At 32.3% G+C, this 16,175-nt stretch overlaps 1 protein-coding gene across 1 annotated transcript in view; it reads right to left on the reverse strand.

Annotated features, from left to right (window-relative positions):
- LOC148609022 (uncharacterized) overlaps window positions 1-16,054 on the reverse strand; it is a 60,073-nt gene extending 44,019 nt beyond the window's left edge. The window contains exons 1-15 of the mRNA XM_088540506.1: window positions 15,867-16,054; window positions 12,881-13,010; window positions 11,354-11,419; window positions 10,912-10,983; window positions 10,468-10,530; window positions 9,753-9,824; window positions 9,315-9,383; window positions 8,909-8,980; window positions 5,702-5,788; window positions 4,848-4,919; window positions 4,175-4,246; window positions 3,322-3,474; window positions 2,804-2,881; window positions 1,471-1,605; window positions 442-591 (exon numbers count right to left, since the gene is read on the reverse strand). Of these exons, the coding sequence (XP_088396632.1) occupies window positions 442-591; window positions 1,471-1,605; window positions 2,804-2,881; window positions 3,322-3,474; window positions 4,175-4,246; window positions 4,848-4,919; window positions 5,702-5,788; window positions 8,909-8,980; window positions 9,315-9,383; window positions 9,753-9,824; window positions 10,468-10,530; window positions 10,912-10,983; window positions 11,354-11,419; window positions 12,881-13,010; window positions 15,867-15,990 (1,415 nt within the window). The 5' untranslated portion in view covers window positions 15,991-16,054. The remainder of the gene's footprint in view (window positions 1-441; window positions 592-1,470; window positions 1,606-2,803; window positions 2,882-3,321; window positions 3,475-4,174; window positions 4,247-4,847; window positions 4,920-5,701; window positions 5,789-8,908; window positions 8,981-9,314; window positions 9,384-9,752; window positions 9,825-10,467; window positions 10,531-10,911; window positions 10,984-11,353; window positions 11,420-12,880; window positions 13,011-15,866) is intronic.
- Between the last annotated feature and the right edge of the window lie 121 nt (window positions 16,055-16,175).

Genomic DNA, 16,175 nt, shown 5'->3' on the forward strand with positions numbered 1-16,175 from the left:
AACCAACTTCTATGTATACCGGATGTCTTGAGTATACTCGAATGGCTTTATGTAATGATTGCATTGAACTCCTGGTGATTAATAGAGCGGTTAAATAACTTGTAACTTGGGTGTAGACCATTTGATTCTGAGAGGGGAGGGACTGGCAAATTTTGTGGGGTCAGAATATTAAATTTTGAAATTTTGCAGGTCAAAAAAATACTTTTAACCACATCAGGGAAAGAGTATCCATTTCTATTTCACTGTATAAAGTATCTGGACAGAGGTCAGGAAATATATTTATTTTCTAGGAGGTGTAGGCCGGAAAAATTATTTTCAACTTTTTCAGGGCCAAAATATTTATTTCCAAAAATTGTCAGGCCCGCACCTCAGAATCAAGTGGTCGTCCCTTAGCATTGTTGCCACCTGTATAGAATCTTTCAGTTATCCTTATTTTCTTACAATTCTTCCAAAGTCGGAACACATTTAAAGGCGTCCTCTTGGATATTATATTCATGAAGTCTTGTTGTCTCTAAGTATAACACTTCTAATTTTGTTAATGCACACAATTCTGTATCATTAATTTGTTCTATAGGGTTGCGTGAAAGATCCCTACAATACAAGATAATTAAGCTATATTTAAAACAAAAATATACAATGATGAATCACTATAATATAGTTGTTACTATTGAGAAGAAATTCCTTTTCTGTGTTTTATTTCTTTTTTATTTGTTTTAAGCACCCTTTTACCTTTTAAATGTGGATATTGTTCACTAACTTATTATTCATAAAAAGGTGGGACTAGAAATCCACACACATGTAGTGCTTCATTCAAAAGATCATACTATTGAACTGAATTATCCTGAGATTTAAAGTTTTTGTTTCTCTCGTACAGAAAGTACTATAAATGCAATGAAGTACGCATACAGTACATCATCATTAGAAGAAATCAGATAAGTGAAACATATCAAATTGCAAAAATATAACAAATTTCCAGTCATTAAGATTTCAGATCTCCAGGTTAAATATCCTGTGATGCTTCTCATTAAATATTTGCTTGTAAGTTTTTTTTTTAAACAAGTATAAGCTTTAAAAGTTGCTTAGCGATGTAATAATTTCCGGTGTGCTTTGATTTGTCGTTTCCTATGCTTGCACTTGTGTATGACATTAGAAATGCTTGATATTAACCATTATTCGTCTTTTGAATCAGAGAAAATTGTATTTGTGAATAGTGAGCACTTTAGATTGCTTCACATTGTAATGAATAGCATAAGTTAGTGTAAATATAAAGTCTAAAATTCATTCATTTAAATCTCAATTCCAGATTTCTATCAAAATAACTGTAACTTAAATTCCAACTATTCAGATTTCTTGAAAAAATCTAAACCATTTTGCGAAACCAAGTTCAGCTCCGCGAGTGTCAATATGTGTACTGATCTGACAACTGACTTGACTTAAAACTATTTCCAGTTTGTCCTGAAAAAAACTTACATTTTAATTATGCTACTGGTGTTAGCGAAAGGAACGAATGTTCTTAACTTCTGTTTGTAAATGTGTCTTAATTTGACTCCATAACCTCTTTCGTCTAAACCTGTGATATTTTTAATACCATTATGGTCGGCATATCTGTAATATGTTTAAATATCATTATTTTATACATACAAAAAGACAAAATATATGTGTACGCATGGACTGAAGAGATTGTTGCTTTCATTTTAAAAGTATATTAGTGCGGTTCGATTATTCAATTTCGCAAATGATATACAATGTATTTATAGTTTACACTGATTTCGAAGTTTATGCAAATTTAAACAGTTTTACAATCCTTAAAACGTTCACGTTTCCCATTTTAGCGTTCGTGCATCGTTTATCGTGCGTTTACACATCGTTTTGCGTTCGTTTAAACGCACAATAGAAGCGTTCGTTTATTTTTGTACTTTGATTATTTCCTTTATTTAACTGTTATTTTTATTTTTTTTTTTTGCTATAATTAATTTATATAAGTTCATTAATTTCATTTTCTATTTTTTCTGTCTTCATTATATGTCTATATTATTATTTTCGTCGTTCATCTATCAAAAACGCACGATATGAGCGTTCGTGTATCGTGCGTTTAAACGCACGTTAAGAAAGTTCGTTTATCGTGCGTTTAAACGCACGCTGATAGCGTTCGTTTATTGTGCGTTTGATGAGCGTTTAGCGTGCGTTTGAGTATCGTTCGTGTGGGAAACCTAAACGTCTCAAGGAGTGTACCACAATACATTTTAAATACTTGAAAAATATCCGTGGAATTGTATCCATTACTACGTTATTAACTTAGTAGTATATGTACATGTAGTTATTTCAAATCAGTAAACAAATAGTAATTTCAGTTGGATAAAATCATCACACGTGGTATTAATTAACCTGCAGTATAAAGTTTTACCCGTCACTGTCATAATGTGATAATGCCCAGATACGAATTTAGAGTTACATCCCCTTATTAAAACGTATTCATGATCAAGCAGTTGTCAATGTAAATATGCAAAAACACGATTTGCATAGCTTTCTGAAATGAGGAAATGGTTCCTCAATGAAATAAACATAATAATTGTTGATAAACTGGTCAATATCGCGCCCATAGGACAGTCTAAATATCACGATATTAACCAGTTTATCGACAACTACATGTATTATATAATTATTTGACTGTACAGTATACATGTACATAGAATATACACAAACATGTAAATATACGGTTATAACTAAATTTCGACTTTCTTCACTACATGTACAAGTGAAGTATTTTGATGAGTTTAATAGGAATATTTCTAAACATACATACAGTTCTATCAGTTTTGGGAAGTTATTCTCCGTGAAAACCTGATGTGGTAGATGAGACAGTGCGTTGTCACTGACGAAACTGAAAAGTATGAACAAGGCATGTGTGAAACATCGCTATCACTGACAAACCGTAAAGATATATATATAAAAAAGGCAAGTGTCAAACGGCGTTATCACTGACAAACCTAAAAGATTAAACTAAGCAAATATTCAAACATCATTTTCACTGAAAAACTTAAAAGGTATAAACAAGGCACCTGTCAAACATCGTTATTACTGACAAATCTACAATGTACATTAACATGTACTCTACCAAGATTTAGAGCTGTGTAAACGCCCCTTCGGAATGTTGTCCTGTTTCTGTTTTGTTTAACATGTATTCCATTCTCAAATACATTTTTTATTTAATACTAAAATCACCTGCAACTGAAAAGTTGGCAACTTAATAATCTGAATAACATCATTTCCTACATTGTGCGCATTAAAATTCGAGGTAGATAATAAGAACTTATTACTCACAGATATCTTAAAGATTTGCCGACATTAATCATAGAATTGAACATCAAAGTCGTCATCTTTGGATTTTGTGTGTGCAGCCTCAGTTCCATCAAATTTTCTAAGTCTATCAGTGCTTCTGAATTTAACACCTCTATGTGATTTCCGTGTAAGTCTCTTAAAGAGAAATTGTAAAAAAAATGCATTAAGTGTGAAACATGTGGTGGATATGAGACGTAATCAATGACAAAAGTGTACAATAGTGAAACTTCTTTTTTATTCATACAATTAAATATTTCATGTAACAAACTTATCAAATGTAGGAATTTGTACATGTAGTAAAGTCGAGTTAACACAAATTTTTGGTTCCTACTTAATGTATGAAAAATATGCATGTCTCCAGGGTTTTACAAACAGACAATATGAGTCCATATTTTTTTAAAGTTTCATAAGTTGAGTTGTACTTTATTTTAGTAAAGGATGAATACACTTATCAAATACTGTACATACGATATGGAAAGCATAGAGACTGCACATACAATACTGTACATACGACATGGAAAGCATAGAGACTGCACATACAATACTGTACATACGACATGGAAAGCATAGAGACTGCACATACAATACTGTACATACGACATGGAAAGCATAGAGACTGTACATACAATACTGTACATACGACATGGAAAGCATAGCGACTGCAATAAGACATGCAATGTTTTAAAGCAAAAGAACAGCAAAATGCAACACACAAAATGCATGCACTACACAAAACATAAAAGCATAGACTGGCATAAATGCGGGAAAAATTTTAAATTGCTTATATATTAGTAAATGATTTTTATCACCTTGTATGAGTTAAATTTCTACTTACAAGTGTAGAAGCTCTGTCAAATTTTCAAAAGTACCCCTGGGTAGGTGTGCTATACTATTTGAGTGAAGTTCTCTGCAAATACACATACAGCTGTTTACGTTCTTTGTCCAAATCATTGTATAACGTATGAGTCAGCCCTAGTATAGAACGGGACTAAGAACGATTCGTTAATACACACCTTGTGACGTTTAGGTTTCCCGCAGGCACGATACCCGCTCACCAAATGCACGATAAACGAACGCTTCTATCGTGCCTTTAAACGCAAAATAGACGAACGCTCCCAGCGTGAGTTTAAATGCACGATAAACGAACGCTGCTAGCTTGTATTTAAACGCACGATAGACGATAAACGATGCACGAATGCTTAAATGGGAAACGTGAACGTCTCAAGGAGTGGAACTAGTCGTACTGCTTTTGGATTGAAAATTTAAATAAACTTAAGGCCTCTATAAACCTGTAATTGTTCACCGGAAAAATCACTTCTTCTGATGATGACTATTGGATCATTTTTACGTCAGGAACAAAGGAATTTTCGCGAAACTGTGAAACCTTTTCATTATCTGCTAAGGTTTGTAAACTGTAAAAATTGTTATTTTTCGCCTATCAGTGCCAGTAACTCCTTAATATATAAACCGTATCCCGTTAACAAATGTAAAAAAAGTTCGAAACTTACACAATTTTTAGATTTGTGAGCTGTCGTAGTGCTCCGGGTTGAACATAGTCTATCTGGTTGGAGCTTAGGTTCCTGAATGGTGTCATAAGTTTCAATTATACAACACATAATTAAAATACAACTAAGTGAGCCAATCTACGAGTTTTAACATGAATATATTTCACTAGATCTTCTGTATTAAAAAAAGAATCTAACCAACATTTTCAAATGTATTTTTTTCATTTAAAAGTTTTAAAATAGAAGCAAACATTTATCTGACATAGCACAGGTTAAACTGTTTTAAACAATTCAATGTGTACATTCTTAAAAATTATCTATGAATTATCTCCCTTTACAACATAATGCACTAGTTTTGAAAATATCATAGCTGAGCAGAAATGTACCGCTGTGCATTCCAAATGAAAAATAAATCTAAAGGAAAGTCCCAACATCGAAAAATTTCTTTCTATAAAGAAATGTTAAAAAATAAATACAAAACTAATAATTATAGAGAATCAATGCCTACCATAGTCAACACAATTTTATTTCTAAATCGAATGGTAGTTAATATACATATACATTGTCAATATATTCCACTATCACTTCTACTGAGGTATCGATCCTTTCTCTCCGTTAAAGGGGAGAAAAGATCGATTACTCTGTGGAAGAGAGACGATTTTTTAGAGTTTAGGGAACACCAATACTTAGTTTATCTTAGAAATGTGCTAAGATCTTTGGGATAGAAATATTAATGAAGAATAAATTTTTGGGTCAATTTTGAAGACAACTACTAATGCTATTTTAAGTTAAGATGCAAATTAAAAACAAAATCATCATCAAAATGACGATTACATGTTTTGTTGATGTTTACTCACAGATGTACAAATGGAGAATCATCAGCTGTTACAAACAATTGTAGATGTCGCTTTGATATCTTCTGTAAACTATTACCCTCCATTCCTCTACATGGAAATAATACAATACCGTGATAGTGTATATAAACCTATGTTTAATCTTAGTACCGTCTTGATACTTGAGAGCAGTTTGTAAGGAAAAAAATCTTCTAAAAAGTATTTTGATCAAATTTTCGTGATATTTCTCACCAACAGATAGAAAATTATTTACAATTTTACCAAACTGAAAAAAAAATTGAGTGAGCTAAGTACTTAAAATATGATACAATTGCCCTAGAATATACGCTATACCTAACTAAATTAATGGCAATAAATATGAACTTGTTCTTAATTCACTCACACAGTCATTCGAACATAGGATCGTAAAATGACACCAATACTGTCTAACACAATGAATTTCGATGTCTTCCTTTTCAGTAAATCAAAGTACTCGTGTACTGAATCAATTTATATAGAGCGTTTGAATTTTTACGCCTCAAATAATCGTAAAATTGCAAAAATATGAGATAAAAGCAAGGATAATAAGAAAGTACAAGGACCGAGTTCAAACTTATCTAAACACAGGCTTATTGTTGTAAATGTTGTATTTAACTTTTTGATTTATTTTTAAATTCACCATTCTGATTATGAAGGACATTTCATAAACACATAAAAAAATCGAGTTGCATCGTAGCATGCAGTGCACCAGTTTGCGAAAAATTCAGGATCGATGATGGTTTACATAGAACACCTGTATATGAATTTGCACAAAACATCCAATATACTGTATAAATGAACTACAAACTACTAGTTGGTCTTTACCAGTTTCTAAATTTTCAATTCGAAATTCAATTTAAAGATCTTTAAGTCGAAACTGTCAGTCAAATCATTCAAACTTCAGCAACAATCATTGAAATAAACCATGCCTTTAGATACATGTCCCTCTTAACAAGCTACATTTGTCAGTTGATAAGATATATAGCTCAAGTCCTACAAGTTATCGCAAAGACAACTGTATATCATGTAAACATGTTTAACATGAACGGGGACAAAACAGAACTGATGCTTTTTGCTCCGAAACATCGAGTGAAGGATTTGAAGGATTGTCATTTCACGTTTAAAGGAAACATCATTACAAGTTCTGACTGTATAGAAAATCTGGGCGTTCATTTTGATGAGACTGTCAATGCATCAACAAGTCAGTTCAGTTTCGAAATCATGCTTTTGTCAAATTCGAAACATAGGCCGCATACGTCCGTACATCTATGAGGATGCATGTAAAACTTTGGTCAATTCATTAATTATCTATCAATTGGCTTACTCTATGGACCATACCAGCTTGTGTCATTAAGGGACTACAGGACATTGCTGTGCGAGTGGTAACAAGAAAAACGAAATTCGAACACATTACTTCGACACTTGAGTCTCTTTATTGATTGCCTGTACATTATAAGGTGCACTACAAAATTATGTATTCAAGTACATGTACATGAAACAAGAAGCGCCACTATATCTAAGTGAACTGGTAAACTTATACAGGCCATCAAGATCATTAAGGTCTGGAAACAATTTAACACTTGCAACTCTTATTGTGCGAACCAAAACCTACGGCAATAGAAGGTTCGATAAAGCGGCAGCCATTCTTTGGAACGCATAACCAAAAGAACTACATAATGCAAAGTTAGTGTTTATTTTCAAAAAGAAGTTAAAAACACTTTTTCAGACAGCATTTTTAAATCCTTAACTTGGTTTCTTTGATACATAATACCATAGACGTTTGCTTGCTTTGATTATTGAACCTTGGTTTTAACTGGTGATATGTTTCTGTTATAATGTGTACATTGATTGTTTTAGTAGCACATATACATTTGTATTTCTTTTCAAAATTATTTTTTTACTGGTAATAAGTTTTATAAGATTTCAATTTTTTAAACTTCTATTTGATAATTTTTAAATAGCAAACTTATTTTAGACTTTTTACCAATGCATTCTATATATTTTTACTTAATTCGAAAGCGTTTAGTTTCTTGGCACCAAGTTCCAGAGACACGTACATTTACATAAACACCAAAGTATAATAAAATTTCAACAATTATGTCTTGTGCGGGAAATACTAGCCATGCACTTTTAAGGCCCTGAAGCGCCTACAGCTCTATCATTATAATACATGGCAAAATAGAATGATTATTACAAAAAAGCAATATCAACCGACCACAGGCTGACACCAATCCTTAGAGATGTATTATCGAAATATTCCTGCCATCGTCTATAAGCAAAGTTTCGTTTTATCTGTCATCTCCGTAATGAAAATACACGATGCAGTAATTGATAGATCAGGATAAGGTTTGTTAAAAGTTTAGAAAAAAAATGAGCGACAAATATTAGCCTTGAGCGAGAAGTGTAGTCCTTGCCTGCCGCCTGGAACCTCTTTCTTTATATACGTTTCTTGATCGGAACACTGTCCCCTTTTTGTTAATACTAGTATATGGATCCGCCAGGACCTGCATGAAATTTCTGTAAACAACCATTCCAATTGGCACTCACCATTGCTATTTTTCATTTCTATGAGCGATTACTATTTAAAATCTCGCAAGGTTTTTATTTCTAGCTTAGCATCAAATGGTTTATTATATGCGTCTAAGAATATTGTATTTGTAGGCGACATATTGAATATAATATAATGAACGATTGGTTTATTCTGATAAATGAATAGAAATAAACAGGTACTGGTGAGGTTAGAGGTCAACTATTTTTTAATTGGATCGTTGTTAATACATACCAATTAATCATCATATTTATTTCGCAGGAAAAGTTGTTCATTGGGTTTGTTTATTGCAGTAAATAGCATAAAATTAAATATGACAAATTAGAAATACCTATAAAGTGGGCCTAACTATGTGCATTTGAACCTTAATGGAGTGTGCCAATGGGACTATTTTCCTGCGGTAGTGTAAGATAATTTCAGATGCTAACAGGCTTTACAAATCTAAAGGCTCTGGCGACTGCTATATCAATTCTGATCTTCGATCTAAATTGATAAAAACTATGTTCGGTTGTTGCAATACAAATTAGAACTGCCATGTTCTGGACTTTTGAACCATCAAATGAGAATTGTACATGTAATCAGTTAAATTTGTTTTTTTTATAATGTATATGTATATATGACATCGAGTATGTACATCTACTTACAGATACATCAGCTTTGGCAAGCTTCCAAATGCAGACAATGGGAAGGTTGTAATATTATTATATCCGAGACTCCTGACAATTGAAAAGAAGAAATTCGAACAGAGAGCCAATTTACTTTTAACGTGCCAAAAATCACAATATGTATATAGACAGAATTTCATAATTCAAATCAAGGTGATGGAAATGTTGTTTTAAAGGGGTCTTACAAGTAAATGTTTGAATAAAGAACTACCTAAAATTTATCAGATTTAAGGACCGAAACAAATGCATTCTGGTCACTTATTATATTCATATACTCATCTGTTGTTACTTAATATATTAAATTATAGTGTTCATAAAATATTGGCAAAAAAATGATAGCTTTATCAAAATGTCAATTATATGTATTAAATCCAATGATACTTACACTAATCGTAAATTGTCTCCCTTGATAAATTCGTCTGGAAACCAATGAAACTGGTTTCTCGTCAGGGCCCTAATACAAAAATAAACTTTCACTAATGACTTGTTTGTGCAATAGCATTTTAAAGAAATGTGAATGGCATAGCTAAACTTATGGCTAGAAGAAATTATAACGTAATACATACATGTATCATTTCTTGATTCAATGAGTGGTTGTATAATATTTGTAAATCCTACAGTTACCATTATTTTGGTATTTTAAATCCATTTTATATAATCCTTCCTATTTGTGATCACATATTTGTTAAATTTTGTTGAATATTAAACAGTTTTAAAAGACTTATTTAGATCGATGTAAACCATATATCCTTACTATATCGGATATTCTATATGTACGAGGTGTACGTCTCCCGCAAATATGACTTTAGAATCTTGTACTTACAAGTATTCTAATGAAGCTGGTAATTTTCCGTTATATGTAGAATCAATGTTTAGCTTGTTTTCTATCAGATTCCTGTAATGGCATTATACAAAAAGTATGCAATGTTTAACCATTGTATAATATAATTTTTTGGGGTTTGCAATTGGTGGACGGAGCTATTTGTACTAAAAGAAAACAAATTTGTTAATATGCCACGGATATTTTGTTATGGGTGGAGTCATAAGCGAGACTGAGTGAAAACAATCGCATGTCCAATTACAGACGACAATTTTGAGTCATTTTTATATTACAGGCCTCCTACATATATGTCTGACATCGTTGGCGCTCCGTCCCGACAAATATAGCTTGTTTTGACAAACACATATAATGAGATTTCCTTCGGATTCAGCTTAATATTGTTCGTTTTTTATGTTTTATTTGTTTAGCCTTTACCACTTAGATTTGTAGTTCTGATTATTTTTTTACACTTTCTACTGCTTCAATGGAGATAATAGTTCTCTGTTCATACATGTTATGTGCTTGTCCGGTAGTCCTCTAAAGATCTATCCTGGTAAGTCACTTAAACTCAGAGAGAGTACAAATTGTGTACTCTGCCTTGTGAATGGGTATAATTATGGTAAACAAAAATATTTAAATAAGTTTCTGAGTTAATGATACAGTGGCATACTTTTGGACTCGTTCTAATCAATATCCACAAGACTGCTATATAACTTACAATATAATTAGTGGTGAGTAATCTACATATGGCATCATAGTTATGGCACAGTCCTTTATAGTTCTGGAATATAAAAGCGTTTGGATTGCCGATGGTTTCTATACACGTATCTATATCGTATTAGAAATTGCCTAAAATATCTATGGAGCTCAAATCATGGTACATAATTAACGAATATTTCTTTTTTTCGCCGTCAAATATTTTGTTCAGCCATTTTTGTGTTTTGTGATCTCTTCATACGATTAAATAAAAAAAGGATCAAGAAAAAACAAAGGCACATTTGAATACTAGTACTTTCCTTCAGCTTGTATTTAAATTGTTTTCGGTCGTCTAAGGCACAATTAAAGTAACCAATTTTAGATAAACATTCTCAGACAGCATGCGCATGTATCATAAAAAATAATTTTTCAATTCAAAAGACAACATATTTTTTGAATAACTTACAGCGATGTCAAGCTGGTTACATGATTGAATGTATCTTTGGCTATACTAAACGGAGGACAGGCATGGAAGAATCTGAAATGCGTAGTCTATTAGAATGACGAACTCTATAGAAATCTGTATGGTAATCTGATTTTGCTTGCAACACCATAATTTTATTTTGCTACATACTTTTCATTGTGTATTAATGTATAATTTTTTTTATTAAACCAGGATAATTGGTTACTCATGAATTTGCTTGTACATGTTAAGGTACTTGTATTATGAGTGTATCCTCAAATTTCAAGACCCGGATGTTACATGCTATTTCTAGACGTGTTAGTTACTTCATGGTTTAAAACATCATCACATGGACATGTACTAAAAGTAGGCTTGTGCTACACTAAAACATTAAGGGTATTTAAGACCATATTTGAACTATAATAAACGTAATTGTAAGACTTACATAGAAGACGTTGAAGGTGCAAATGTTTCATTGTTGAGTTCTTGGAATGAATAAGACACAATTTCACTGCAAGTAGAAATGGAAAATTGGTTGTAATGAGCCTAGTTTTCTGTCTAAGTATCTGAAGATATGTCTTATGGCACATCTCAAGACACGCCTCGTCACATCTTAAAATAAAACTTATGATATATCATATTATTGAATTAAAGTCATTTTATGATTCAATGTTTAACGTTGAGCACACATTTTCAAAGCTTCGTTTTTTATAGTGATATGAAATATATAACACAAGATGGCAACATTAAAGAAACTTTAGGCTTTTCAGAGTTAGTTACAAGACAAAAGTAAGCTCGAAACTGGGATTTATCTCAGTACTTGCATGCTTCCTCGACAAACCACTTAAATCCAAAAGGAATATCATAAGACCTCTTTCAATTAAGCCTAAGACAATGTCGAAAACTAGGCATCTAGATTATTTCATTGTCTAACAGATCATAGAACAACACATTTTAAGATGAAAATTATGAATAATACCAAAGCTTGAGCCTGGGGTAAATAGAGAATTTTCGTGACTGACGTATCTAAAGTAATCCATCCTTACACAATCAATATAGTATTTCTTTAGTAAAAATGTTTATCAAGATTTCAGGAAAACTACATTTGCTTAAAAGACTTATTATTTGACTAAGTACATGTAATAACAAAATATAAAGTGGTAAACAGTCACAGTCGAATAAGGATGACGAAATCTGACAAGAAAAAAAACAAAATACCAAGATATAATGCATATACATGTACTAAGTATCAAAGGATGCTCAAGTTCCTCTTGTTAACCCCCCCCCCTTTCCCCCCTCTAATTTAACTACATGATATACATGATTGCACATATATTAATGAGAAGTAGATGAAGATATATTTAATGTCATAATTCAAACTGTATTGGACATCTATAAGCTGATAATTAAGTATCAAAACCCAGGGGTTAACAAAATGTACTTAACACAGAGATATAAATCGACTTGCTGTGTTTAATTATTCATCCAGGTCACTTTGATATTTTATCAGTACAGGACGAACTATAACACATGGTCATTGTGACATTTCAAATGAACATCTAATGGTACTGAACTTTCCAATGAAGCGAAATAACCTTATAATAAAGATTTCTTCTACAGTCAATCTGTTAAGTTCCTTGTAACATTTCACGTGTAAATACTAAACCTTATTCATAAATAAATATTCACTGGTAATACTTAAAGTATACGAAATCGAATCAATACGACGGAATGTCATGTATGTACATGTAGATGCTTCAACAATTAGATACAAACTCGGCCTATTTCTATGTCATTTTTCCACATGAATATTTCCTCGTGTGCTTTTCAGGGCAGGCAGCATCTAGCAAGGTTTTGACTCAGTGTTGTCTCTTGGAATAGTAAAAAGAAATTTATTTCATACATGTACCAACCCTTTAGTTTTACAATCACTAAAATGTATCGTGATGGATTATGACAAAACCAAACTTACACACTACCGTCACAGTTTTGTAATATACTGTTACTATGTAGTTCGGCGCAATCACATCCGGCACATCTTTGAGTAGGTAAATCGGTTATATATTCTACAGTCTCCGACCACAACCCGTTTGCTGTGTCATCTGAATAAAAAAGGAAATATATCTAGTTGTTAACATGTTGTGGGGGTTTCTTATGGAGAATTTTAAGAAGTTTACCTAGTATTAGGATGTAGCATATCAACTACATGTACGTGTATTTCAGCCCGAGAAGGATAACAAGTATTGATAAACAATTTACAGAATATGGAGGGGGCACATTTTCTAAATGCATATGTTCTTGCAGAGTATGCATAGACGGCATTGTAATATTAAGTACACGTGTGTGTGAAAGTTCAGGCCGATACATTTCTTGATGAAACTTGCACTCTGCTTTTGTGTTTGATTTTGTTGCTGTTGTTTTTTTTTTTTTTTTTTGCTTTTTTTGTATATTGTTTTGTGGTTTCTTTGTTTGTTTGTTTGTTTGTTTGTTTTCAATTTAGAAAAAACTACGAGTTTTTACGACTTTCGGTTTATCCTACTACTAGTTACCAGAGAAACCTACATTGGGTGTACTTCATTGAGGTTCTTAAAAGATATGCACATTGTGACTAATCTATAGCAAAATCAAACAATATGGATGCACAAGACATGCCTATGAGTATACACTGTATTATTTTTCGTAAACTTGAACACAAGGGACAATTTTCCACCTCAAACAGTTTCTGCGGAAAGATTATATATGCATTTTTATTTAAATCATTGTGATCAGTATGTAAGTGGTTTATTGTAACAAGTAGTAACGTTAGTTGTACATGTATCCCTCGTAAATTGAAAAAATAAAATTTTATATCAGATTCGCGTAAAGCATTATACAAGTTGCCTTTTCCTGAAACTTATTAGCCAAGTTTAACTAGAAAATCCTCAACATAAGAAGCTATGTCACAAAATTCATGCATGACTGAATGTTGATCTGTGTATACTTCGGAGATTTTTTTTCTCATACATCAAGAACTTTATACTTTAATGATTTCAAAATGTTACAACCTTAAAAAAGTTTTATTGCTACTCTTTTGTGATGAAACGATATAACTTGACAAAATTGTGTTCTTTAAAAGACATTAATTTAAAATGATTAAAATCACATATTATCGCATATTATATATGAATAGGCTTTGGATAGTATGACAACTGAATTTGGTATTCAGTCTTTTCATCGGATTTTATTACTTGTCTACATGCATTTCATAAGAGTAACATTTTCACCCATGTGTGTCCTTAGTGTTTACGATGCAAATTAAGGCTGTATGTACATACGTATGTACAAGAATTTGTCTGAAATACATTTATAATGCCTTTCCGTATGATAATGCACTGTCCGTTATAATGGTTGTAATCACTCCTTGTAACATATTGAAGGCCAGATGATAGTATTACACTCGTTACACTGTAACTTAAGCTATGTGGTACTACGGGTGGGGGCTTAATCGGTAATAGGGTACTCGTTACATAATGTTTAAGACTAGATGATACACTCGAAACACCATATTTACATGTAAGGCAATGTGGTACTATCGAAACTCAAGAAACTTAAAGGTTGGATGGTGCATTCGATAAACCATGAAGACTAGAAGATACACTCGATACATCATGCTTAGAGCTAAATGGGTCACCAATTACAGCATGGTTAAGACAAGATAGAACAGTTTATACGCCTTGATAGCGAAGAGATGGTACACTCGTTACATTTAAGGTTAGATGGTACACTCTTTACACTATATTAAAGGCTAAGTGGTACACTCGTTACACAATGTTAAGAGTTAAATGGTACACTCAATACACCATGGTTAAGACTAGATGGTACACTTGTTACACCTTTTTTATGGCTACGTAATACACTTATTGTACATCATGTTGAAAGCTTGATGATACACTTGATATACAGTGTTGAAGACTGGATTATATATTCGATGATACACTCGATACACCTTAGTTTAGGTAGATGATACACTCAATACGCCATGTTGAAGACAACTGGTACATCTTTTAACCATGTTTAAGGTTAAATCGTACACTTGATACACTGTGTTGAAAGCTTACTTGAACATTCGATACACAATTTTGAAGACTGTATCATATACCCGTTACACCATGCTTATGGCTATATGGTACATTCGATAAACCTTTGATATTTAAGGCATGATGGTACACTCGTTACACAATGTTGAAGACTACATCATTACATCGTTACACCATGTATAAGGCTAGATCGTACATTTGTTACACCATGTTTATGTCTAGATGGTACACTCGCCACACCATGTTTAGAGCTAGATGGTACACTCGATACACCATATTTAAGACTAGATGGTATACTCGCTATACCGTGTTTAGGACTAGACGATACACTCATACAGCATATTTAATTAGATGGTATATTCGCTAAACCATGTTTAGGGCTAGATGATACACTCAATACACCATGCATATTTAAGACTAGATGGTACACTATTTACTCCATGTGTAAGGCTTTACAGTTCCACCGTGATAAATGTTATACGGTACTTGTAACACGTTACATCGTTTTTTTTTCAGTTTCGAAGAAACTCTCGTTTTAACACAAGCGTACTATATCTACTTTCAAGATGTGAAGTTGTACATGAACAGTGTTTTACTATTTGTTTTTATAAACTTAAGTAATGATGGATATTTTTTTGTAACAACAAAAACTAAATTGTAAATACCTTAATTTATTGCTGCGAAGTTCACTTTGACTCAAACTTTTTTTTTTATCTTATTCTCTTTATTTTGGAAAGCCAAATCAAATCTAGGTATCTCATACGGCGCTAATTTATAGTGGTCAATATGACAACCACAACTATCCTTCTATTTAAACAATGTCGGTATTTCCATACAAAGACAGAAGGAAGAAGAAAGAGAGTAAAAAAATGTTTTATTTACCTGGTGTATAACTTATTCCATAGTCACCATATCTACTATTCCAGTACTCATGACCATACCATGTTTTGCTTAACCTTATGTTTGTAATTAGAAAAACTAAAACAATGTAGAAATTAACTTCCATCCTTCTACAAATTCATCGTGACATAGTTATCCTAACCCGATCAAATGTATATCGATAAATGTTTAAATGATTTCAGTCTTGATTAAAAACTGAAATGCATTTAACCATCTGAAAGTAATAAAATTTAAAGTAACCGTCTTCAAAGCAAGATTGTAATACATGTAAGTATGTAATCGTCCATTCAG

Source organism: Perna viridis, chromosome 8 (assembly GCF_037379345.1).
Source record: "Perna viridis isolate PV_CMFRI_1.1 ecotype Kerala chromosome 8, ASM3737934v1, whole genome shotgun sequence".
NCBI classification, from domain to species: domain Eukaryota; kingdom Metazoa; phylum Mollusca; class Bivalvia; order Mytilida; family Mytilidae; genus Perna; species Perna viridis.